Here is a 24993-nt window from a genome sequence, read left to right as displayed (position 1 = left end):
TTATGTATTATATTTAATCGGTCTAGGGTCAGATTCAGGTTCATAGGCTGACCGATCAATATTTAGGTTCGGGGTAGCTTTGGGTCTAGGTTCAAAAAATGATATGATCAACGTTTAAGGTCAAATAAGAAACAAACCTTACATGATTCAACTTGAGTCATGTTTACTCCTAAAAAAGATATGCAACAACAACGTATAAGTTTTATATAGTCATTATATAATTTATCATTTATATTTAATTATCATTAATTCTTCAAAAAATTAATCCAAATGAATATTAAACAATAGAATGATGGTGTATAAATCTTTGTAATTGCATTATATGATATTCCACTCTTTCTTATTTATGTTGTTGTCATTTTCATAAATAAATAAAAAAAACACATACTGTTTTATGATTTTATCATAGCGACAAGAACAAAAAAACCAATGATAATGGATTAATGGCCTGTGGGGCCAAGTCCAACGTGAGGCAAAGTCGCACTCTTTCAATTTAGAAGGAAATAATCGGTGTTACGGTGTTGAGTGAGTGTGAGTGTGAATGTGAATGTGAGTGTGAGTGTGAGTGTGAGTGTGAGTGTGAGTGTGAGTGTAGCAGAATCAGAACAAGTAACAGAAATGGGTTTGCTGAGCAACAAAGTGGAGAGAAATGAGATCAAACCTGGTGACCACATTTACACCTACAGAGCCGTTTTCACTTACTCTCATCATGGTTCTTTTCTCCCCTTTTTCCCTTTCTTTTTTATTCACACAGTTATGGATTCATCATCATCTTATTAATCAATGACGAGAAAAGCATGTTTTTTGTCAATTTCATTTGGGTTTTTGTAAATTTTTAGAAAAAAATGTTCTTTTTTGACTTTGGATCGATGGGTGTGTTGGAGATGAAATTATTTGCTTATTTCAATGTATTTGTTTTCAATTTTCATTTTTGACTTTGGTTTTCTAATCTTCCTTTGCCTGCAAGTATCTGGATTAAGATTCTTTAATCATGCATATCTATCTGTTATTGGCACAAGCACAATGAAGATCTTGAACTAAGCTTTATGTTTAGGAGGCATTACATTAATTATGTTGTAAAAATGATGTCTATGATTTAATTTGTTAGGTTGTAAATTGTAATGTTCTGCTTAGATATAGAAGGTAGGGAAATATAACTATTTTTTGTTGTGTTGAAGTGAGGAAGTAAGGCACTCCGGTGAACTAAGCTTTGTTGCTGTTCTTTGATGTGGAAGGGGTTGGTCGGAAACTGGATCTCCTTGTTGAATCCGGCAAGAGCCGGCCATGGACCCCCTTGGATAGGTACCTGAGAAGGGACCCCTTTAGAGATAGAAAATAGAGTGAGATTAAGTATATAGTCTTTATGGGTGATTTCATATTGAGGTGGAACGGTCTGCACTTCAAGATATGGACTACCTTTGTCGTGAAGAAAGGTTTTCCTGCGTTGCATGTGCTGAGTCAGCTATGTTCTATTGCTGCTGTCCTTTCCCTAGCTAGGTCGGTCTTTTGGGCAAGATCCACAGTTGCGTGGGCTGAATCTTGCTTGTCTGATTGCAGACCTGGTTCATAGTGGTCGGCCGGTGATGATCGGTCCTGGCATTGTGATGGAATGGATGCTATGCAACTTATATCAAAATTGATGGTTTCAAAGTCAACATAAATGACCTGTGAGATTTTATTAAGCAGGAAATGATCATTCCCAGATATTCATGTGGGTTGCCTGATTAATTTCTGAAGTCATCATTCAGATTCCATTTTACATCAACAACGTCAAACTTTATTTATTTATCCGAGCTCGGTTATACGGTACCACCCATGTTCTACAAAAAACCAAATCCTTTGATAGGTTAGGTTATGTAGATCTAAATCCTTTTTAACACTAGAGTTTATCTTCATTTTCCTCTCCCTGTAATCTAGTCATGAGACAAAGCTTATGTAGATTCACAGTTAGATCGAACTTGACACTTGTCAATGAGATTAAGTAGAAAAAGTTGTACCATCAAGCTTCAGTATCAGTTATTACTTTTGGCCTAGTAGGAAGCGCTTAATCCAACAAGTGGTATTAGAGCCAAGGTTATGACTTCAATTCTGGAAAGACATGAACTCTTGGCATGTGACAATTGAAGTTGTGAGTGAGTTATTCCAATCCATAATTGTAGGCCTGCTGTTCTTTTAACATCGAAAACTTTTTGTCGATGTCAATAGATGTTTTTAGTAGCATATAGAAGTAATAATGGTTATCATTGTGTTAGCCGGGTTTAAGTATAATCTTCTTTCTGTGATTGATGCATAAAATTTCCAAGTACGTTTTTGTTTCAATGTGGATCCTTTTGTCTACGATGGTAATTGTTTTAGGCAAATTCCTTCATTTACATGTTTTATGTTCTTTAGTTTGAAGTCAAATTCTTTCAACAACTCTATTTGGCTGTTCATTGTGCTTCTATTTGCTCTCCAATTTGTCACAACCTGATGTATGATGACATTGATTTTATAGTATCAGCGTTTTCTGCAAAATTTGCCACTCACTCATGTTGATACGGTCACGACCTTAACTGTCTAACTTGATTCGAAATGCCTTTAGAAAATCTTGTGTTGAGTCAAGCTTAAATCCAAGTGACATTGAATATAATACCATGCAGGGATATTTGTTGGGGGAAGCAAAGTTGTACACTTCAGACCGGAGCGAAACTTAAAGTCAATGGCTGAGACATCTTCGAACTTGGATGATCCAACATTAAACCCCTGTCCGACCTTTCCTGATTGTGGATTCAGGCAGCCGAATAGCGGTGTAGTTCTTTCATGCCTAGACTGCTTCCTTCGAAACGGATCTCTTTATTGTTTTGACTATGGGGTTTCACCATCAGTTTTTCTTACCAGAATCAGGGGTGGCACATGCACTACTGCACTATCAGACCCACCGGAGACTGTTATCCACCGAGCAATGTATCTTCTTCAAAATGGCTTTGGTAACTATGATGTGTTTCAGAACAATTGTGAGGATTTTGCATTGTACTGCAGAACTGGTCTCCTAATTGTAGACACGAAGCAAGGGGTTGGAAGAAGTGGTCAAGCTTCTTCTGTTATTGGTGCTCCATTGGCTGCAATGCTTTCTTCTCCTCTCAAGTTGTTAATGCCGAGTCCTGTTGGGGTTGCAACGGTAACTGCAGGAATGTACTGCATGAGTAGGTATGCTACTGACATTGGTGTTAGAAGTGATGTGATCAAGGTTGGGGTGGAAGATTTGGCCGTGAACCTGGGATGGGCTTGTCCCGATGAGGAAGTAGCTGAAGATGATGAAACTTCATACAATCAAACTACCAGATAATTTAGCATTGAGTAAACCATCAATTCAATTATCCGAAGATGTGAGTGCCATCTATTTGGTCCTTGAAATATTTTTGTCATCAAGTAAGTCACCGAAAGTCTTAAAGTGTCACCACCTTATGTAAAATCAAGTCCCAGAATGATTTAAAATGTCACCAATCAAGTCCAGAAGGACCAGCGTGGTGACATTTTAAAACTTTCAAGGACTTATTTGGTGACACGAATCTTTCGGGACCAAACTGACGGCACCCACATTTGTAGGGAGAACTAAATTGAGGGTTTACTCAGCTAGCATCCATCCATCCTTGTGCACATGGAACTGTTTTATGTGTCATTCAATTGTGTGCCTAGTTAATTTTTTGTTGTTGTCATAATTGGTGTCTAGTTATTCAAGTTGTGCTTGGGATGAAATACCAATAATATTTGTAGTGGTAAAATAACGTGTAATCAGATATTTCCCTTTCAGATAGTTTTCCTTCTGATTGGTCAGAATTCAATATTCTGCCTTAAATAGTAAGTGAACCATTTTGTTGTACAGCATAAAAAATGACACATTATTGAAGTGTTTCTATGCAATATAAGTTTAGTTTTCAAATGATTATTTAACATCTAATTGCTGTTACCTTATTGCACTCTGCAATAAGTTAATAAGTATTAGATGTTAAATTGTACGATCATGTTTTATCTGTAATCATGCAAGTGTTTGATAGGTACCAATGTGTGGATTGGTTATTTCCTTACAAGTTAAAATGAGTTGTTACCTTCTATGATTTGTTTTTACACATGGATGAAAATAAGGGATCATAAGGTATCATTAAAACCTCTTGCCAGTTTATGTCTATTTATTGATGCATATTCAAATTGAAAGAAATATAACACATCAACATAAAATTGATGACTTCTTAACTAAATTTTGTAAATGTTCAAGTATTTGTCACCAAAGAATGGTTAGAGACTTGGAGTCACTAAATATATAAAAAAATGTATAAAAAATAAATGTCTCAGTTGGAAACTCCCATGTGTACAAAAAAAACTATTGAGTGCACTAGTTTTTCATTTAGTGGGCATTTAGTGGGGTATGGGAGGGTAGATTTACATGTGACCTCTTCAACCTCCAATGCTCATAATGAATGTTTAATTTGTTTTTAATTTTCAATATTAATTGAAATTTGACTTTTCTTTTCTCCATGGATGCATTTATTTTTAGTAAATTACACTATCACTTTCTAAGTTTTAATAAAATTATACAAATTACCCCTCATTTTTTTACACCTACACAAACCCTCTAAGTTTTATATTTACATTACATTGATGTAATCTTTTAAACAAAATTTTTGATAAATGCAACTAGTTAAATAAAAAATGATATAATGTGGAGACAACAACTTCAAATAATATATGAGTCAAATACATCTTTATTATTTTTGGTTTGTTACAATATAGTATAAGAGCGATTTAAACAATATTTTTTTAGATTTGTTGATGCATTTTGTAACAAAAAATAATAAAGATACGTTAATTTGTATATTATTTGGACTTGTCTCCACAATATACCATATTTTGTTTAACTTAATTGCAATTTTCATTTTTTGCTTAAAAGATTACACTTATTTCTCATGCAGTGTGATAATGTAATGAAAGTATATAGATTAGGGGTTTGTGTAGGTGTGAAAAAGTAATAGATAATTTGTGTAATTTTATTAAAACTCAGGGGTGTCGGTATAATTTACACTTTATTTTTATATAATCCAACAATTATAGAAGCTTTTTGTCATGTGGAACTTGGAAAGGGACTTGTTAGTAGTTAGTGCCTAAAAAAGTTTAATTCTTAAAATGTTTATATAATAGTCTTTGTTTCCTTTTGCTCAAGGTATTATAAGGAGTTGTGCAATGATGAAGAAAACCAAATAATAGAAGAAAAAAACCAAGAAAATGGTGATGAGGAATGAATTGAATGAACTTCATTGCATTCTGTGTAAAATTTGCACATGGAATGAGCCTTATAAACAAGGTATGATGAATCAGTAACTAACAATAACTTAATACATAATTAGACTGACATTTAAAGTTAACTAACTTTAATAAACTAACTAATTCCCCAGTTGTTGAATTCGGTAACAAAACACATTCTCACAAGTTAGAATGTATATATTAAGCACTCATTTCAAAATGTTTGGTATCCACATGGAACATAGGATTGACTGCAATATCATTAGTTTGAGCAACATGGAAGATCCTGCTACTACTAAAGTACTAACATTATATAAAATCCTTATATTCATATATCATTCATATATGTAATACAAATAAATATTAATATATTGACTGTGTTTAAATCTTTCTACTGACATTATATAAATATTACATTAAATTTAAAACATTCATCAAAAGATAGTTACATTTAAAACGAAGAGCACTTTTTCTACATAAAGAATAACAATATATTGAGAAAACATGGTAGAAGTAACAAATACTCTACTCAAGAAAAGAAAATTAATTATTAGTTTCTACTTTTTTTTCTCACCAAAGATTTTAATAATAATTTCAGAAACTTCAAAAATATTGACATTTGGAACAACAATGACATTTACAGTTAATACGGCTACAATTTTGATATCAATTATAACTTCCAAAACCTTAGACATATTGGCATATGTCATCATGGCTGGTCCAAATTTAAAGCTTTGGTGTGAAGGGAATGTTTGAGGGTCCCAAAGTAAAAACTCTTATAGAATAAACATTAAACCATATATAGATATACATAGGGTCATGCAATAATGTCTTATGTATAGTAGGTGAAAATTAGGCGTCTAAGTTTTTGGAATATCAATCTTCTACTCCGTTCTTTAATCTGAATCTTCCTTTCATTATGACACTGAAAAACAAGCAAAAGGTTCATTTCAATGCAGAATATACTGTTGAAACTTGAAAGAAGTACATAACTAATTGTACAAAAAATATCATTAATTTCAATTGAATGTCAAATATAATTAATATTGCACAAAAAATTCAGGTGGAGTTGAAGTTTTTGCTTTGGCACTCAGATTCATTAAACAAAATGATAATAATAACAATGAACGGGTTGATAAATTAGTTGTGGAAGTTCTACCACCTAGTTGGTGGTTGAAGAAATCTCTGTGATGTTTGTTTTGCAAGTGAAGTTTGGTTTATCTTCTTTTTACTTTGTTTGTTGAGTTTGGTAAAAGGAAAGTAATGTTAGAATTAGAAGTTAGAACAAATACCAACAAAGTTTATATTTTTTCTTTGACCCAACTTCAGATTAATCTCTGAATGCTGCAATCTAAAGTTTACTAATAATGGCTGATATTGAAATGGAATGCATGCAGAATGTTGAATCCTTCAGGAACTGCTTGAAAACTAGCTTACAAAAAGCAAGTGCTATTGCTTGTGCATTACATGAATCTGAGTTGGAAACTGCATTTGGAAACATAATCTCTATGCAAAAATGTTCATTTGTTAACGTTGGAGATCATATAGATAGTGCTCTATGTTGTGCTTCAGCTGTCCTAAGAGTATTTGAAGCCGTTCGACAGCTCGAGAACTCTCTCCTCCATGACATTGACCCTTCTTCTGATCTATTCACCTATGTCTCGGACACGAAGAAGCTCGAAGAAGCGCTCAAGTTTCTCACTAACAATTGCAGGTTAGCAGTTGAGTGGTTTAAGGATATTTTGTTGTTGTTGCAAGACAAAGCAATCACCAATGTTAATGAGAATTACCTATTGAATGTGAAGAAATGTTTGAGAATTTTACATGAATTGGAGGTCATGGAAGAAGGTTCTCGCCTTAACGGAGGCCTTCTATGTCGCGCCTTTGACAAATTAGAGATTGAGTTCCACGGGCTTCTTGCAGCAAACACGATGCCTTGTCTTTCATTAGCATCATCCGTAGGCCACCAACCTTTTCCAGATTCTGTAGTAGTGAAATTGCAGACCATAGTTGAGAGATTAAATGCTAATGACAGGTTAGACAAGTGTAAATCTATGTATGTTGAAGTTCGAGGTACGAATGCTCAAACAAGTATCAAGACTTTAGATTTCAGTTACCTCGAGATTCTGATCGCTGAACTTGATAATATACCAAGTTACATAGACCAATGGGGCCTGCATTTGGAGCTTGTTGTGAAGAATGTAGTCAAGTTTGAGTACAAGCTCTGCAGCAAAGTCTTTGAGAAAATTGGTAAAGAAGAATGTATAGAATGTTTTGCTAAGATTGCCATTGAATCAGGAATTCTTTCTTTACTTCAATTTGGAAGGAATGTATGTAATAGTAAAAACAACCCAAACAAGTTGTTGAAGCTGCTACACATATTCAAAGTCTTAAATGCTCTGAGACTAAACTTCAACCAGCTTTTCAGCGCGAAAGCTTGTGAAGAAATTAGAACTGTGACAAAGGATCTTATCAAAGAAGTTGTCAATGGTGCAAGTGAACTATTCTGGCAACTTGCAGCACAAGTAAAGTCATTAAGGCCAAATTCTCCTCCTACAGATGGCAGTGTTCCTTCGGTGGTAAGCTTCGTAACCGAATACTGCAATCAGCTACTAGGGGATGCCTATAGGCCACACTTGACACAGGTTCTTGAAATCCATCATAGCTGGAGAAATCAAGTATATGAAGAGGGTATTGTTTTTACCCAAGTTTATAACATAATGAAGGAAATTGCTATTAATTTGGATGCATGGTCAAAGTCATATGCAGATATCAATTTGTCCTACATTTTTATGATGAATAACCACTGCCATTTCAGCAATTTACGGGGTACCGTGCTTGGTGATGTGATGGGAGATTCTTGGTTAGGAGCACATGAACAATACAAGGACTATTATGCAGCACTTTATTTGAAGAATAGTTGGGAGAATCTTCTACCTATTCTTATAGTTAAGAAAGTGACTAACAAAGATTTGGTCCATAGATTAAAGGCTTTCAATCTAGCTTTTGATGAAAGGTATAAAAAGGAATCCAATTGGGTAATAACTGATGAGATTTTGAGGCAAAATATATGCAAGCACTTGGTAGAAGGTATTGTACAAACCTATAAGGCCTACATGAAGAACTATAGTTTATCAATTGAAAATGATGCTAGAGCTACCAAGCATATCAAATATTCAGTGCAGAGTTTAGAGGGTGTCATTAGTTCTTTGTTTCAACCCAAATTGAATAAATGTGTAAAATAAAAGAAGCAAGCAATCAATATAGTTTCACTCTTACTTGTATTTTCTTTTTTACTTAGCTAAATGAAAGTGATTGCATTGATTATTAGCACATTTCAAAAATGTAGGAAGATAGGCCTGAGTTTCATGTAAATGTGTGACAACGTGCCATGTTAAAATGCATACATCAAGACTATCAGATCCAGATGAGATGCAAAATGGATAGTTTTTTTTTGTATAACCAAGAGTATCCCTCACCTTATAGCTAAGAAACTACTCCCTTTTGGGTGCATAGTTACCCCTCATAACTAGGGGTGGCAAATGGATGGATTTGGATTTGTATGCTAACGAATAGATGGGAACACATTCATTAGTTCATATAAATCAATTTCAACTAAATTTTAAGTTATCAAATCCATCAATATCAAATGGATTCCAACCCATCGAATTTATCCACGACTCCCTTTTCATGGATTTGGACGGATGGATATCCAATCTATTTGATTTTTTTATTGGAACTAAAAAAATCTATTAAAAATTTATTATTTTAAAACTACTAATTCAACTAAACATTTTTTAAAATCACCTTTTAAAAAAACACTTCTAAAATCATTTAGAAATCAATTTTTTAAAAAGTGATTTTTTGAACTTATAGAAAAATATTTTTTTCCAAAATTCTATAAGCACGTGTCATTTAAATTCTACGTGTAAATTATTTAACAAATACTTTTCTAGTGTAATACTTATGAAATGTCAGTATAAAGATTTCATACATAATCATTATATCATTCACTATTCGTTTGAATTACGTTTTTTAATAATCAATGATAATTAAATACAAATGATAGTGTATAAAACTCATACATTGGTCGCTCATATAAATTAAACCATTAACTTTCTTTCTAGGATTCCAATGAGACCTTATATCATTGGATCATTCAACAATAAGTTTATAGATCTTACATATAATATATGAATAGAAGAAGCTTTTCTATTAAAAGTAAGTTTATAATTAACTCTTTTTACTTTGCTGTCTATGAATTAGCATCTAATAATTGCTTGGTGACATAAGTCACTATAAGCACTTTAACCTTTTAAAATATATTTTTTGGTATTTGGATTAATTTATTGTATTGAGCTAGTAATTAGTTTAAATTTATTTATCTTTTCCATAATAAATAATCATTATGAAAATTTTCATGATTAAAACATGTATAGAATAAATTAGAAAAGTTAGGTAAAATTAAATCTCTTATATTTTCTATATGATAGATTGATTAATTTCTTTTTAATTGAATTCATTCAATATCATTTTATTCATTCAATTTATTTAATCAATGATATACACAACCAATTCTTGTGCTTTAATTTCTAATATGATATCAAAAGTAATGTAATTGTATCTTTTGTGGTGTGTTGTTTCCCTCAAGATTTCAATATTCTACTTGATAGCTTTCAATAATCTTGGATTAGCCATATGGACATGCTTTCTTTCCTCCTTATAAGATTTGAAGGGTTTTAGTTCTAAAAAGATGTCTATATTTTGTGGGGGATTGCAAATTTGATCATCCTTTAGGATTATTGAGTTATAGTCCATCCTAACTTCTATTTTTCTCAATTCTTTTTTATATTCTTGAGGCAAATATTGTACATATTTCATCATATTCTTCCTTAATTTGTAATTCTTGAGTAAAATAGCTCATAGTTTACGATATTCTTCTCTTGTTATTGCAAAAATTATTCATATTTCATCATATTATTATCTTGCTATTCTTGAATAAAATTGTTTATATTTCATCATATTATTCTCTTGTTATACTTAAGCAAAAAATTATTTATATTCTCAACTTGAGTGACAATAATTTTGGTCCTGAATTCCCTTCAATGGTTAAGAATATGATGTAGAATTTGAAGTTGTAGATCCTTTAACAAAGGCTTTGGAGTCTTCTCCATTCAAAAATCTTTTGTCCAAGCTAGCAATTGTCAACTTCCACTCGCTAGCCTGAGGGGATGTTGAAATAAATTTTGATATTTTGGTTTAATATTGTATTGAACTAGTAATTAGTTTAAATTACTTACCTTTTGCATAACAAACCATCATTATAAATTCAATTTCATGATTAAAATATATGTAAAATAGACTAGTTAATTAAGAGTTAAATTTCTTGTATTTTCTATATAATAATAGGTTATTTTCTTTGTAATCAAATTCATTTCGTATTATTTTATTTATTCAATCAATGATAGATACAATCATTTTTTGTTCTTTCATTTCTAATATCATTTTAATGAATTAGATATCCAAATAACTGAACCAAAAACTAATATTTTGCTTTGTTCACACAACTCTATTTTAATGGTGTTTTAATCAATTTATATTATTTTGTTTAAAAAACAATTATTATATTTTCTCTCTTCTCTTATATAACCTCATTCCTTAGTTACTTACATTATCTCTCAAATAATCTTCTTTTTCTTCCCAAACTATTTGCAGGTAATTGTGGGTACTTAATGAGTTTTTAATTTTAATTATATATTTATATAATTTATAATAATTAGTATATAAAAATAACTTTATTTGAATAATATGATATGTATATAATAATTTTATGATTCTAACTCAATCATTAAACAAAATATAATCTTAAAATAATAATAAAAAATATAATTTATATAATATTTATTTAAAAAATAAATTTATAAATATGTGAGTACCTTAGGAGTAAGCATGTGGTGGGCAAAATTTGTCTTGTATTTGACCTAAATGTTGGTAGGATTATCTTTTTGAATCAGGTTCTAGGTCCGAAACTAACCCGACCCTAAATATCGATTGTGACAATCTTCGATCTCGATCCTAGACCCAATTAAATATAATGCATGTCTCTTTTAGATAAAGTCTCAATAGTTTACTTATTACCATATATATGTAATTTGATATATGAAATTATATATGTATATATATATATTCTTAACCATATATATATGATAAAAAATTAGATAATTAATGGTATTTTTTATAAAAGAGATATCATTATTCTATACACAATTGAATTGAAACATATACAAATATATAAGTGATGATCATGGGATGGGTCTAGACATGTTATGTTTGTCCCCTACCCGGTCCTAAATATTGTCTGTGTCTAATTTTTGAACTCAACCCTATCTCGATATAACCTGATCTTAAAGTATGATCATGATCGGACCAAACCAGTGAGCGGATAGGGCAGGGTCCTACTCATCCTTAGTATCCATGTGGAGGGTATCATAATACTCATTCACACCCATATACTATTGTTACGAGTACCCATTATAAGTATTCTTACGTGTACTCACGGGTCGTGCATTTTGCCATCCCTACTAAGGTGATACCCATCCTTAAATCCATAAATTATTATTAGGATAATCGGTTGCAAGTATTTTTGTGGTTACTTATAGATGTATATTTTTTGTCATATTTAATAAATATAACGTAACTTAAATAAAACCACAATTTAATAACATATAAACTATCTTTTGAATGAATAAAATTTCATTTTCCATGTAAAAAAATTAATACAACACGCCAACACAATCAGAATATTGCATCCCAATTTTGTTGGCTTAAATTCATCCTATTTTATATAATTGCAATGATGTTGTGATCCTTTCGTACCTACCAACGGATGAGTTGAAATTGAAATTGAAATTGAAATTGATTATTTGCTGTATTGTACGTGTTTGCAACCTCCTTACGTGCTCTTTCAGTTTCAATACATTGCAGTTATGTACAGATAATTTTCAAACTGTGTTAGAGTGGAATCTTTATTGGTATTTGTTTAATTAAATAAGTATAACCAACCAGAAATTAAATATGAGTATCCATTAGAATATTAATTTAAAAATTAGCAAAACCCTTAATATTATAATCTTAAAATTTTATTTGATTGTGCTTACATAAACATGTATATTATTTTAGTTTAATTTCATTTTGTAATCAATCAACTTCATTGCCAAATGATTAAAGCTGTTTGATTTTTTATTGTATCTTTTGAAAAGTCTACTGGTAATGAATAATGATTAGCTAAACATCAACAAACGCTATAACATCCTAAAATATTTAATTATCCACCTAAAAATTCACTAGATATGGAATAAAAAGAAGGCATTCTACTACACGAAGTTCTCACTTAGTAAGATTTGAGGAAAGTAAATATATACAATTTTAATTCGTAAGCAGAAAGATTGTTTCTATAATTTGAATTATTGACCTCATAGTCATTAAACAACAACCTTATCTTTGAGTCAAACTAACATTTTTATCAAAAACAATCTTTCCACTTGTAGAGGTAAAACTACGTACCAGTGTTATTAATACCGTACCGATCATCAAATCGGTTAGGGTACTGGTATAATAGTATAACAGTTTAACCGACGAAATTAAATATATACATATATAACATATTAATATTAATGTTGAAAATCAATAAAAAACTAATAATTTTTTTTTTATTTTTATTAAAAAAATAATTTTAAATAAAATCGGTTGGTATGACTGGTACGGTTCAACCCAAAACCGGCCGATAGGACAGGTTTTGACCAATATGATTAAATAACCAATATAATTATTAAATTATACCGGTATTATGATTGATTCATGGTTTACTAGTTGAACCAACCAACACAAATTGATTTTTACAATACTGCTACATACATATTTACCTCCTAAACCTTAATAAACAAGAGTCTCCTGCACTAAATCATAAAAGTAAATATAGCATTGTCTTGAAAATATAATTAAATTTTCTTTAAAACTTGATCAATATATCTGATAATTAGGATAATCTGTAAGAAAATAAATTTAGGTGCTAAAATGAGAGGGTTAATTTCACAAGGTAATCTATGGTGATTTTCAAATAATACAACTTTATTTTAGTCTAAACAACCAATAAAATGTTGGTTTATTGGTATAAAGTCTGCTAGATCCTCATGATAACCAAAAAATCAAATGTTCGATTCCTGAGACTGACACTTATTAAGAAATACAACCACGCACTCCGAAAATGACTAATTCTTTATCTAAAAGGTAAAAATACATTTGGTAGTACAAAAAAACTTCAGTACAAACAATACTATTTCGCTGTCTCCTTTATTGTCCATTAACTAATTGTGTTGAAAATCAATTAAATGGGGAAGACATTGTTTTGGTACTACCAAGAGTATCTTCTCACTCTTTGAGTAAGAAATTAATTTCTTTTGGGATGATTACCTCTTCCAACAAATATTGTTCTTAAGAAGCAAACTCTTAACATTTTTGTCATCTTAAAGATTTAACGGACCTGCACTACTAGATCAACACTTTATCGGTGGTAGAGACATTTATGATTTAACACCTTCAAATCCAATGAATTATGAAAACATGTGAGACATTTTAAAGACTAAAATGTAATATGAATTTGAATTAAGTTGTAATATAAATTTATTAAATTGTCTGTAATAATATTATCCATTTTTTATATATTTAATAGTCTAGATTGATGTATTTTAACCTCTAAAATATAGAATTTATAATATGTTTTAGAGGATCCAGACACAAAATTAAGTAATTATATCTTATTTTTCTCACATATGAAATGTTTATTTACGTTTATATTAGATGGCATCGATATTTACAGACTATTCAGAAATCATAAGTTCTAACAAGTACTTATGAAAACCTATTCGAACCGAATCCGAATTTAACTGGGAAAACCTAATGTGATTGAGTTTGGGTTTTACCCGAGTTTAAATTTCGGGTTCGGTTTGATATATCAAGACCCAAACCCGCCCAAAAGTAATGTAATTCAATTTAAAATTGAAATTTATATCATGTACCCATTGTTTTCAATTTCTAATTTTACTTTACGTACTATTAGATCTTCAAACATAAAAGAAATGAAATAATACAAGAGAAAATAGAAATCTTAGAGAAAAATTACATGAAAATAATATCATATTTCTCTTAATTACATTATAATTTTTGGGTTTTTTTCCGGGTTCGAGGATAGTATTTTTATTTTCAACCCTATTGAACTTAGGTTTGGATTTTGAATTTTGGATTCGGGTTTAAGTATATGCAAACCCGACCCCAACCCATCTCCGTTGTCATTCCTGTGCAGAACACGTAGACTATTTGGAGAACAACTTACTTAAATGTGAACTTTGATCTCTAATTTGTACAAGTACTTATAACAAACATTTCATATTATTATATGAGAATAATGTATCTTGAGATAACTTATCTCCTTCAGCTAGTAAAAATATGATATATGTACTATTTTGTTTAATTTTAAAAATATTTTTATAGGAAATGATAAAACAGGACACATGTCATAATTTCATTGGCAGGAGAAGATAACTTATCTCCTTATAACATACGATACTTTATTCTCTTATTATACAAAGCTCTCTTTCATACAAGTTAACAATATTCATAAATTGTTGGACAATTCTATTAACAACTAAAAAAATAATTGTTCACATTAGAAGAATGGATCATATATTAATATAAATTAAATATTGTGTTTATCCAGCTGGAAAAAATGAACAATCATTTATGAGAATATATAAAATTGTTCTGAATAGTATCCACAAAGATGCATGTATAAGCAACCAGGGATGGATTTAGTGGGGGCGTTGTGCCCCACCCATATATATAATTATTAATATATACATATTTATTTTTGTCTTCTAAAAAATATTTATTATGCATATACATACATTTTTACAATTAAATCTATACTGTATTATATTTCAATAAAAAGACATTTAAAAAAATATTTGTTGTACTCATGAACGTGATTTTATCAATGCACCCTACCTATGATGATTTCTGAATCAATTTGGATATCAATAAAACCAACCATGCAGAAACACAAAATGGAAGAAAGGATATTAAGTTTCGTGCACGCATATCTATTAGAGAGTTTAATTTTTTGGGGTGATTATCGAATAATACAACTTTTATTATACTCTTGATGAATAATGCATCCCAGCTAAAGGTTTTTCTCAGTTTATGGTGCAAAAAAATATAAAATAAGTGAGGGACAAAGATAATGATACAAGTAAAAATATATCAATTATATTAAATTAAATACATATAAAGAACTATACTTATTTTATAACCATCTTATAAGTTTTAACCTAAATATTAAATACATATTATATTATTTGCATTAAGGATATGCTAGCTGTTGGTACTTGGTAGGAGACTAATCTTTCTTCCTAAATATATAAATTACAAAAATGAGTTTTGCTTTTCAAATATATTTTCTATTCACAAAAATTAAATAAGCCACTTGAGAAAGTAGCACTCTATTTGCTGGCTCATTTACTTTTTAATAGAAAATAGCTAAGGCTAGTTTTCCATTAATGAATTCAATAATTAACAATGGTTTTGTCCTTATCCGAGGCATAAAATATATATAGTTTATTTTAAGAAGAGATTGTTAGCTCTTTGTGCTTGAGTATTATTTAAAAGGTGAACACTGTATTTGAATCTTGAGGTATTCTACTTCATTATAAGGTTAGGTCCTTCTCTCATTTTTATCTCAAACCACCAACACTTGTTTTAATAATTATACTTTAAGATGGGAAGAGCCCCTTGTTGTTCTAAAGTTGGATTGCATAAAGGTCCATGGACTCCAAGAGAAGATGCATTGCTCACTAAGTATATTCAAACTCATGGTGAAGGCCAATGGAAATCACTTCCACAAAGAGCTGGTTAGAGTTTTATCACAATTTATTTCTTACACTTCCCTTTCTCTTATTTCCTCATCTTCACCTTCATCATATGGGTTCATTATTTTCTCTTATTCATCTCTATTCCTTCTATTGAATGAGTGCATGTTGAGATATATTTCCAACTAGAATATAAAAAATATTTAACTATGAGTTGTCTCAACTATTACTCACATATATTATGGAAATAATGTATCTATAACCATTATAACTAGACCTTCATTATATATGATATGTCTGTCTATAGTCCTATTTGGAAACTTAACTAGTTGCTTAAACTTCTAAGGTGTATTTGCGAGTTGATTTTTGGAAGATAATAGAGCGAATGAATGACTTGAACGTCTTACACTTGTGAGATAATTCTGATTTTTTTTTTTTTATCTTCAGAACTTAACTGACATTCAGACTATTTATTAATGGCAATTTCTTTGACCAAACTAGGACAGGTATTTTGGGCTCCTCTAGTTATATTATGGAACCATTTTTTCAGTGACATCTCAAGAAGATCCTATAGATATATATTTGTCTTTGAGCTCCAAACTTAGGGGGGAAATGAAAAATTGTTCTTTTTTTATATTTAAATAACTTATTCCGATTTTCAAATACTAACCGTATCATAATATCCTTAAAATTTTACTATCAACTCTTATATGATTATCACCAACCCTCTTTATTATTTATTTTATATAAGATGCTTAAATTTTAAAAGTTTTATATAAATTAATTGATTTTGTTATCAAAATACTACTACTTTAATTATTGGAAGAAGAAAATCATATTAATTAATTGAGTAGAAAAACAAAAAATGAAAGTCATTAATAAAGGACAATTTTACAAAAAAAAATACAAGTGATTTGTTGACATTTTAACCGGGACCGGTGTCCAAATTTCTACATTCAACAATTTCTCCTATCTTTTCCGTCAAAAAACTTTCCACATGAAAAAAATTAAAATTGTGTTGTACTATAAAGGATATTTCTCATTCAACATTTAAACGATTATTGTTATACATTGTTGCTTTACATTTTTCTTTAAAGCAAAATTTATATTGAGTTCGTCAAAAATCATTTTTGCAAATAACTTATCAAACAAATTAGTAGTTGGATATTCTCAAATATAATATTAACTTCAACATAACGTAAGATGAGTTAGTGCATCATATACTAAGTCAACCTCTTTTTTGAGGACATACAAACATGTTTATGAGTATTTAACAATTTAAATCTAGTCAATTCCTTAATTGAAGTTGTCTCCTATTTTTAATCATATGAGCCAAGTCTTGAGTCTATTTAAAGTAAAGTGGTTTTATCTTAACAATATATATCCGAATCACAACCCTGTTCCCATTTCTTATTCCATTTCATTAAAAAGTGTTACTTAAATAAAAATAAAAAAAACTAATATTTTTATACTATTTGATAAAATCTGATTAACTAGAGATATAAAAATATAGTCTTTTTGAAATAGAGAATCTTAATTCCTTTTATATAGTACCTTGGCTTGTTTAGTTGAGATTTTTCATTTTCTATTTCTATTATCATTGATGGCAAAAACGGTGGTCTCTTATTTTCATTTAATTGTTATTTTAATCTCATGGTTTCATTTTATTTCCTCATTTAAAAAAGCAAAACGAAAACACATGTCACATTTTTTATTCAAAAAATATATAACCATAATACACAAATATTATTATTACCAATATAGTAGAAAATAAAAACAAAATCCTTTCTCAATCCCTCGTTACTTCATTGTTATTCCTTTGTTTTTTAATGATAAAAAATATATGCTTGATGTAGGGCTTCTAAGATGTGGAAAAAGTTGTAGACTAAGATGGATGAACTATTTGAGGCCAAATATAAAGAGAGGTAACATAACTCCCGAAGAAGATGACCTTATAATTAGAATGCATTCACTTCTAGGAAATAGATGGTCTCTTATTGCAGGAAGATTACCAGGTCGAACAGATAATGAAATAAAAAATTATTGGAATACCCATCTAAGCAAAAAACAAAGAGATCAAGGAACAAATCCAAACACACATAAGAAGTTAATTGATCCAACAAAGAAGAAAAGTGGTGGCAAGATGAAAAATAAGTTGAAGAATGACAAGAACCAAAGCACAAAAGTACAAGAGCAAGAGAAGACTATAGTTTATCTACCAAAACCTATAAGGCTTAGTTCTTTATCATCTATATCTAGAAATGATAGTATCCTTTCCTTGGATTCCAATGCAGCTAGTGTATCAATAAGCCAAGGAGAAAAAGAGATAAATGTGAGAGAAAATGAAGGGTTTGGATTTTTTGATGGATATCATGATGGAGTCAATGGTTCTGATGACAAGTTGGTGGATCTCTTTGAAGAGTACTTGGAGTTGTTTAATATGGAAAAGAACCAAGATGAGTTGTATTCTTTTGCTGAATCTTTGTTGGTGTAGCTGTAAAATGGTGCTAGCAATGAAATGTTTGAGCAAATAAAATAAAATTGAGTTGAACTTGTGGAGAGACGTCTCTTAATATTTTTGCCTTTGAGTTGAAGTGTAAAATGATTTATTTTTTATTTTTATTAAAGGTGCTATGATTTTACTTTTAATGTCACTTTCAAATTTTGAATTCATGAAAGTTTTATCTAATACCAATTTCATTGTTATATCTCTAGTTGAAAAAGTGGATTAGCCCATTTATGCAGCTTGAATAGAGGTGATCTACGAATTATTTTTTTGAAAAGGAAGGAAGAGAAGGTGAGGATGAAGGTTTGAGAGTCTTTTATAATTGTATTTCATGGTTGTCAAGTCTTCTTTTCTCTCATCTCTAATAAGCAACCCATAAACGAATTTTTAAACATCAAAACTATTTATATAGTTGGATAGATCTCGAACAAGCCCTATATTTATTTGGCCCATACAATTAAAAGTCAAGTCCAAAATAGGCCCATCAAACAACTCATTTTGATAGCTCTATTGTGACTTATGAGATAGTAAACCAAATACTAGAGGTTCTGTCCATGAAAGAGAAATGTTTGAACTTAACTATCATACTCATTTAGGGCTCCTATAGTGGAAATGATAAGATGGTCGATATAAGATAGTATATTATTGAATATCGACTAAAAGAAAAAGATAATAGAAAGACTTTCTTGAACCGAACAAAAATGAAGTGGCTAAAGATATCTTGAAGAAATGGAGAATTTCTAGTCAAGTAAAAAGAAGTGACTATGGTGAAACACTTGTAATTCTTTTTATCATAGTGAAATATTATTGTTGCTCTTCAGCCGTAGATATAGGCAAATTGTCGAACTATATTAAGTTATTAGTATCATTTTCTCTATTATATTTTATCCATTGATCTTCTGCTATAACACATATTTTATCCTATCGCATTCTAGATTTTTTGATAAGCAAAGTCTATTCTATTTTCTTTAACTAATATTTTTTTTCTCATGGGTGAAGTTGAATTAGAAATGAACATGATAAAATATTACAGGTTTTCCTTTATACTCTCACATCATTATCACCACAACACTCCCATTATCTGTACCACCATATCCATGCCATCATTATCTAGTATGCTCCAAACATTAAATATAATTATAAAAGTTTATCTTACTTATATTATATTGTATCATAAATCTTATGATGTATTAATCTTACCCTATCACCAGAGGAGCTCTTAGTTTAGTTAACATACATATCTCAATATTTTAAAAATGATAAATATATCATCTCAAGGATGGTGAGTAATCAATTAGATATGATTTGCTTTTCTAAAGCAATGGCAAATTGTAAACATAACTGACAAAAGATCACGAAGTTCAAATTCTAATACACGATCACTATACTATATTTAAGAGCAAACTTTCTATGATATTTTTCCATCTTAGTGAAGTAACTTGGACTGAGATAACTTTTAGCAAGAAGTGATAGTTTAATAACGCCGTGCCAGATAATCTTATATCTCAAGAAAAGAGGAGAGCATTAATTCGCTTTTAGTCAGTTTCAATTATTCTATTTTTAGAAGGGCATCTATGATATTTAATGAGAATAAATTTTTTATCAACCTCTATCCATAAATATTAAAATGATACAAGGTGGCATAATCAATAATATATCGTATCTACATTAAATTTCCTTATATTTAAGGATTTAGTTTCGGATCAAACACATGTTGGGAACAATTTGCCAATAAACTTTTGATTTAATTAGAGCAAGTTCTTGGAATCACTTGTTACAACATGCAGGCTTCATTAATTGGAATATAAAGATACAATAAAAGGAATGGAGGCATGGTACACTATTTGATTCTAAGTGGTGTGTGTAAATTATATCATGAAAACTATGTGTAAATGGATCTTAAGAAATTATAATTTTCACATCATAAGAATAGTTATAGATTACTAACATTTACTTACAGTGATACGATCATCCATTTAGCTGTTGTTTGGTGTTCTTAGTTTATAGAGAAACTCTTCCATCTCATTCACATTCTTACTATGCTCTTGCTTAAGTGATGACTGATAGAATAATCTTTATGGACAGAGATAGGAACAATATTTCTGGTCTTTTTTCTTGTTAGTATAGTGCTTCCATCAAGCACTATATATAGGCTCTTTTCCAAGAATTTTAACATTTCATTGATCACTTTTAATCCAAGAATTATGTCATTCAAACAATAAAATAATATATTCATTCATGTCACAAGATTAATATGGGGTGATCATGGGTTATATGCAGAATAAACTACTATTTAAAGAGGCTATTTGGATCATGAATCTTTGATGGATAAAATTAAATTTAGAGTTTGTTTTTTTTTATAGTTTATGACCAGAAAGTTCGTCCATTAATTTATATCAAGCAATGTGATAACTAAATATGTTTGAGTTGGGGTATCCCTTGTACTCCATTTTTTTAATAAGTATTTTTTCTTGGCCGTGAAAAGAGCTACTTCTTTCGATTCAAGCCACTGGGAGTTGATCTTGTACAAATTAAATTTTCAGGTTGGTGACAAATATATAATAAAAATTGATAATTAATGTTATGAGGAGATATATCCACATTTTATGCTAAAAAAAGATCAATTATATTGAAATAAAATGCAAAAAAAAAATGTATTGAGTGTTCCATGACATTCTTGAAGGGCGTATAAGTCAATCAGCAGATATATTTATTCCCAAAAAGTCAGTAGCCTTATTTGGTTATGAAGGTTTAAGGTTTTTAATCATTAAATTAAAAGACCCATGAGTAGTTAATATCTTTTTTTATAAGTTAATTTGAGTGAAATTAAATATATTTGACATGATTAAATGAAAGCTGCTAGTCAATCTAAGGCTTACAAGTTACGTGAAAGATTATAAGTTAGGGATCAAAAATTGAAAGCTAATAATCCATATGATTACTTTAGTTAATAAGGTAACTAATATATAAAAAATCATACAAACCCTAACTTATAAGCTGATAAGCTGGTATAACTTAACGAGCTTATAAACTTAAAGTTTATTGAATTAACTCAATTTATCAAATATCAATATATAAATTATTTTTTGTCATGTAAGTTAGTCTATTCTTTATGATGTTAAACATATCGTGACTTTTTGGGAGGTCAATTATTCGATTTCTAAGAATGACGCTTATTAAGAGGTACAATTATACATTCCAAAAATGAATTAGTTTTTTATCCATATGATAAGAGAATACATTTGGTAGTAGAAAAAAATATGTCGTGGCTTATATTATAAGGCACAAACATTAAATAATTTTACCAAATCTTTTAACTAGCTTATCATTCATAAACTTTAAGCCTTGACTTTTTAGTCATTAGCAAACTTTTCAATTTTAATTTAACTTTTTTAATTTTCAATCAATTATGTGAAACACACCTAAGGACCGTTGTTGCTATGATTAAAGAAAAATAAACAAGTATAAAAATTAAAAGTTGGTAACATGATATGCTATACAATAGATATAAACATCAAGAAGTGGGTGGTTTTAATAATGTCGTAGGATAATATCTTGTAATCTTCCATGCGGTCATTTGCAACAAAATTGAAATGAGGTTATATAAGTCAAATAATTTTATTTGTTCAAACTCTATTTGACATTAATGAACATTTATAAGAAGAAAAAAACCAAAGATGACACTCATAAACCTTTGAATTCATACCCAGAACCTTCAATAGCATATAAAAGATATGTCTGGATTTAAATAAAACCTTGTTTACATTAATAAATCGCCTGAGTTTGTAGAGTTACCGGATATTAAATGTAAGTACTTATATTCAATAAAGAGTTGTTTATAGGATGCAATGTAGAAAAAGACTAGGCTGTTTATCAAGGATTAAGTTTGTGCGTATGATAGGTGGTCAAACTAAGTTTTTTTAATAAACAAGTTAGATTTTTGAAAAAGTCTATTTAACTTAAATAGATAAGACACATACTTCTTAAAAAGCTTATTAAGCATAATTAATCGTCCTATATAATTTTACTATATATTTATATTAATAATTTTATATAATATATACATAAAATATATAAATCCTATAAACAATTTAGCATTGGGAGTTTGAGATGTTAGAGTAGACTTTTAAATAGGTTATGCCTAGGTTTACAAAAATACTTAATGATGACAACTTCTAGGGGCTGCCTTAGCTTTAGGATCGTTTTTAGCTTGAAGTTTTGAGCTTCTTAAAATGTAATTCAATTTTGATGGAATCTTAGGAATTTGGGTTGATTTGGGTTTTGTTTGGTTTGGTAATTTAGGCTAGGGTTTGTGTATGATCGGGAGTTGTAGGGTATGGCCTTGATTTGTATGCGTAGGTTAGGGTTTTGTAGAGTTTTGGTTGCGGAATGATATAGGTAATTAAGGTTACGTTGATGAATTTATTAGTAAAGGTCTTGGCTTTAGATGTGTAGGGTAGGATTTGTGGCTGTTTGGCTTGGGGTATGAGTGTAGGGTTGTATCAAGGTTGGATAGGTGATTTTAGGATTGGTTTGTCTCGGTTGGGATGTATTGAGGGATGGATGATCTCGGCTTGGGATGAATGGGTTAGGGTTGTTCTTTGTTTTGGGTAGTTGTGGACGATGGTGGATGTTTAGGGCAATGAAGGTCACGATTTTGGATAGAATGATAAGGATGGGAATTTGTTGTGTGCATGAGGCATAAGGAAGATGGAAAAGGAATGAAGGTGGAAGGCGCCACAAGCATGGAAGCTTGATAAGCCAAGTGAAGTTCACCACAAGCTAGAAAGCTTGATAAGAACACATAAATTGTGGCCACAACCAACATAGGGTTTTAGGAGATACTTCTCAAAATGCAAAATAAAATCCTAACTATCACAAATGGTTGAGCCGAAATTATTGTTGAGCCTTGAGTCTTGGCCGAGATGGTTGGTCCTTATGAGCTTGACTTGGCCTTGGCTGGTTCTTGTGTGTTTGGCCAAGGTCCTTGAGTTGGGTCAACCATGTGTTCCTTTGAGATCTTTCGGTCAACTTTGGTTTGCACCCTTGAGAGTCATAACTGAAATCTTTGAGGGAAAATAATCATGTGTCATTATCCAAAAGTTGAGTGGAGGGGAATTCAGTTGGGGAGGTTTTGACTTGGCCCTTGGCTGATTTGAAAGTTTATCTTCTACATTATCTCTAAGTCTTCACACGCCTCAATTGAAGGGGTCAAGCTCCTCCTTGATTTAAGGCTTCAACTGAATTCAATAAGTTAATCCATGTCCTCGAGTTTGAATTAAATCCAAGCTTATTTGGAATGGATAATCTATGATTTTCTTTATTTATCTTTAAGCCACTTTTGAGTTGTGGTCTTATCTCCCTATTCTCATGATATCTTTTCCCTGATCCATGCTTAATTGATAACTTGAGATCCTTGAACTGTGTTTTCATGTATGACCTGTGCACACTTACTTGCTTCCTTCAATCATGTTATCTTATTTTGAAACTAAAGTTGTATCCATGATAATCTCTTAAGACAACCTTGGTCATTATTGGACCATGTTACAAAGGAAATAAAATAATTTTCAACCCTCCCATAATTTATTGAAACAAAAATAGAAATACTTGAACCTCAAATAAAATAAACTCCTAAGACAAAATTAAATCCTAAGACTACCACGAGAATAAATTCTAATTTATTTAAATCAATGCAAATAAAATTAAACTAAGTCAAATAATACCTAAGGACATAAATGTCCTTCCTCCATGTAATCTTCCAGATCAATTGTATCCTTTGAGACCTTAAGGGATTCTAACTTGGCTTTAGCCCAAGTTATAAGACCTTCATAACCTCTTTTGTCCTTGGATTGAAAGGCTGCCTTAAGAGGGTTTACATCCATATGAAATTGATATTCCATGTTAAACAAGTGGGACATATTTAACCCAAAGCATAGCCTCTCGCCAATCTTGATTAGATGGCATGAGTATTGTAACTAGTAAAAAACAAATCTGTGGTCCATCTTGAAAACAAGTTTAGCAAAATTGCACCCTCACCACTATGTTGTCCATAGAACAGAACTTTCAACTTATAAGAGAGAAAAATATGCGAAAACAAATATGTAATGAAGAAAAATAAAATAAAATAATTGATCAATTTAAAAATAGAAGAACTAAGATTTAAGTTTTTTTGTATAACCATTATTATTTTTTCACCGTTTGAGTAAGGAACCACCTTTCAGGATGTGCAGTTATCCTCGAGAAAGTGTTATTATCAGAAATTGAACATTTGACATTTTAGGCTATCTGAGGATT

At 30.3% G+C, this 24993-nt stretch overlaps 3 protein-coding genes across 5 annotated transcripts; all 3 read left to right on the top strand.

Annotated features, from left to right (window-relative positions):
- LOC109333323 lies at positions 421 to 3791 on the top strand. 3 transcript variants are annotated; one of them, XM_019568766.1, is made up of 3 exons: positions 421 to 535; positions 585 to 712; positions 2640 to 3791. In XM_019568766.1, exons 2-3 carry the CDS (start codon positions 619 to 621, stop codon positions 3323 to 3325), a joined length of 780 nt encoding a protein of 259 aa, XP_019424311.1. In that variant the 5' UTR covers positions 421 to 535; positions 585 to 618; the 3' UTR covers positions 3326 to 3791. The 3 variants fall into 3 exon arrangements, with proteins under 3 accessions (XP_019424311.1, XP_019424303.1, XP_019424319.1); XM_019568758.1 differs by having other exon boundaries at positions 431 to 542; XM_019568774.1 differs by having other exon boundaries at positions 437 to 559; positions 596 to 712.
- Positions 6465 to 8613, top strand: LOC109333318 (exocyst complex component EXO70A1-like). The gene has a single exon (XM_019568745.1). It carries the CDS (start codon positions 6642 to 6644, stop codon positions 8517 to 8519), a length of 1878 nt encoding a protein of 625 aa, XP_019424290.1. The 5' UTR covers positions 6465 to 6641; the 3' UTR covers positions 8520 to 8613.
- Positions 16033 to 18744, top strand: LOC109333312 (myb-related protein 308-like). Its single transcript, XM_019568730.1, has 2 exons — positions 16033 to 16235; positions 18050 to 18744. Exons 1-2 carry the CDS (start codon positions 16103 to 16105, stop codon positions 18685 to 18687), a joined length of 771 nt encoding a protein of 256 aa, XP_019424275.1. The 5' UTR covers positions 16033 to 16102; the 3' UTR covers positions 18688 to 18744.

Source organism: Lupinus angustifolius, chromosome LG02, assembly GCF_001865875.1.
Source record: "Lupinus angustifolius cultivar Tanjil chromosome LG02, LupAngTanjil_v1.0, whole genome shotgun sequence".
NCBI classification, from domain to species: domain Eukaryota; kingdom Viridiplantae; phylum Streptophyta; class Magnoliopsida; order Fabales; family Fabaceae; genus Lupinus; species Lupinus angustifolius.
This window is presented reverse-complemented; position numbering and strand designations above follow the sequence as displayed.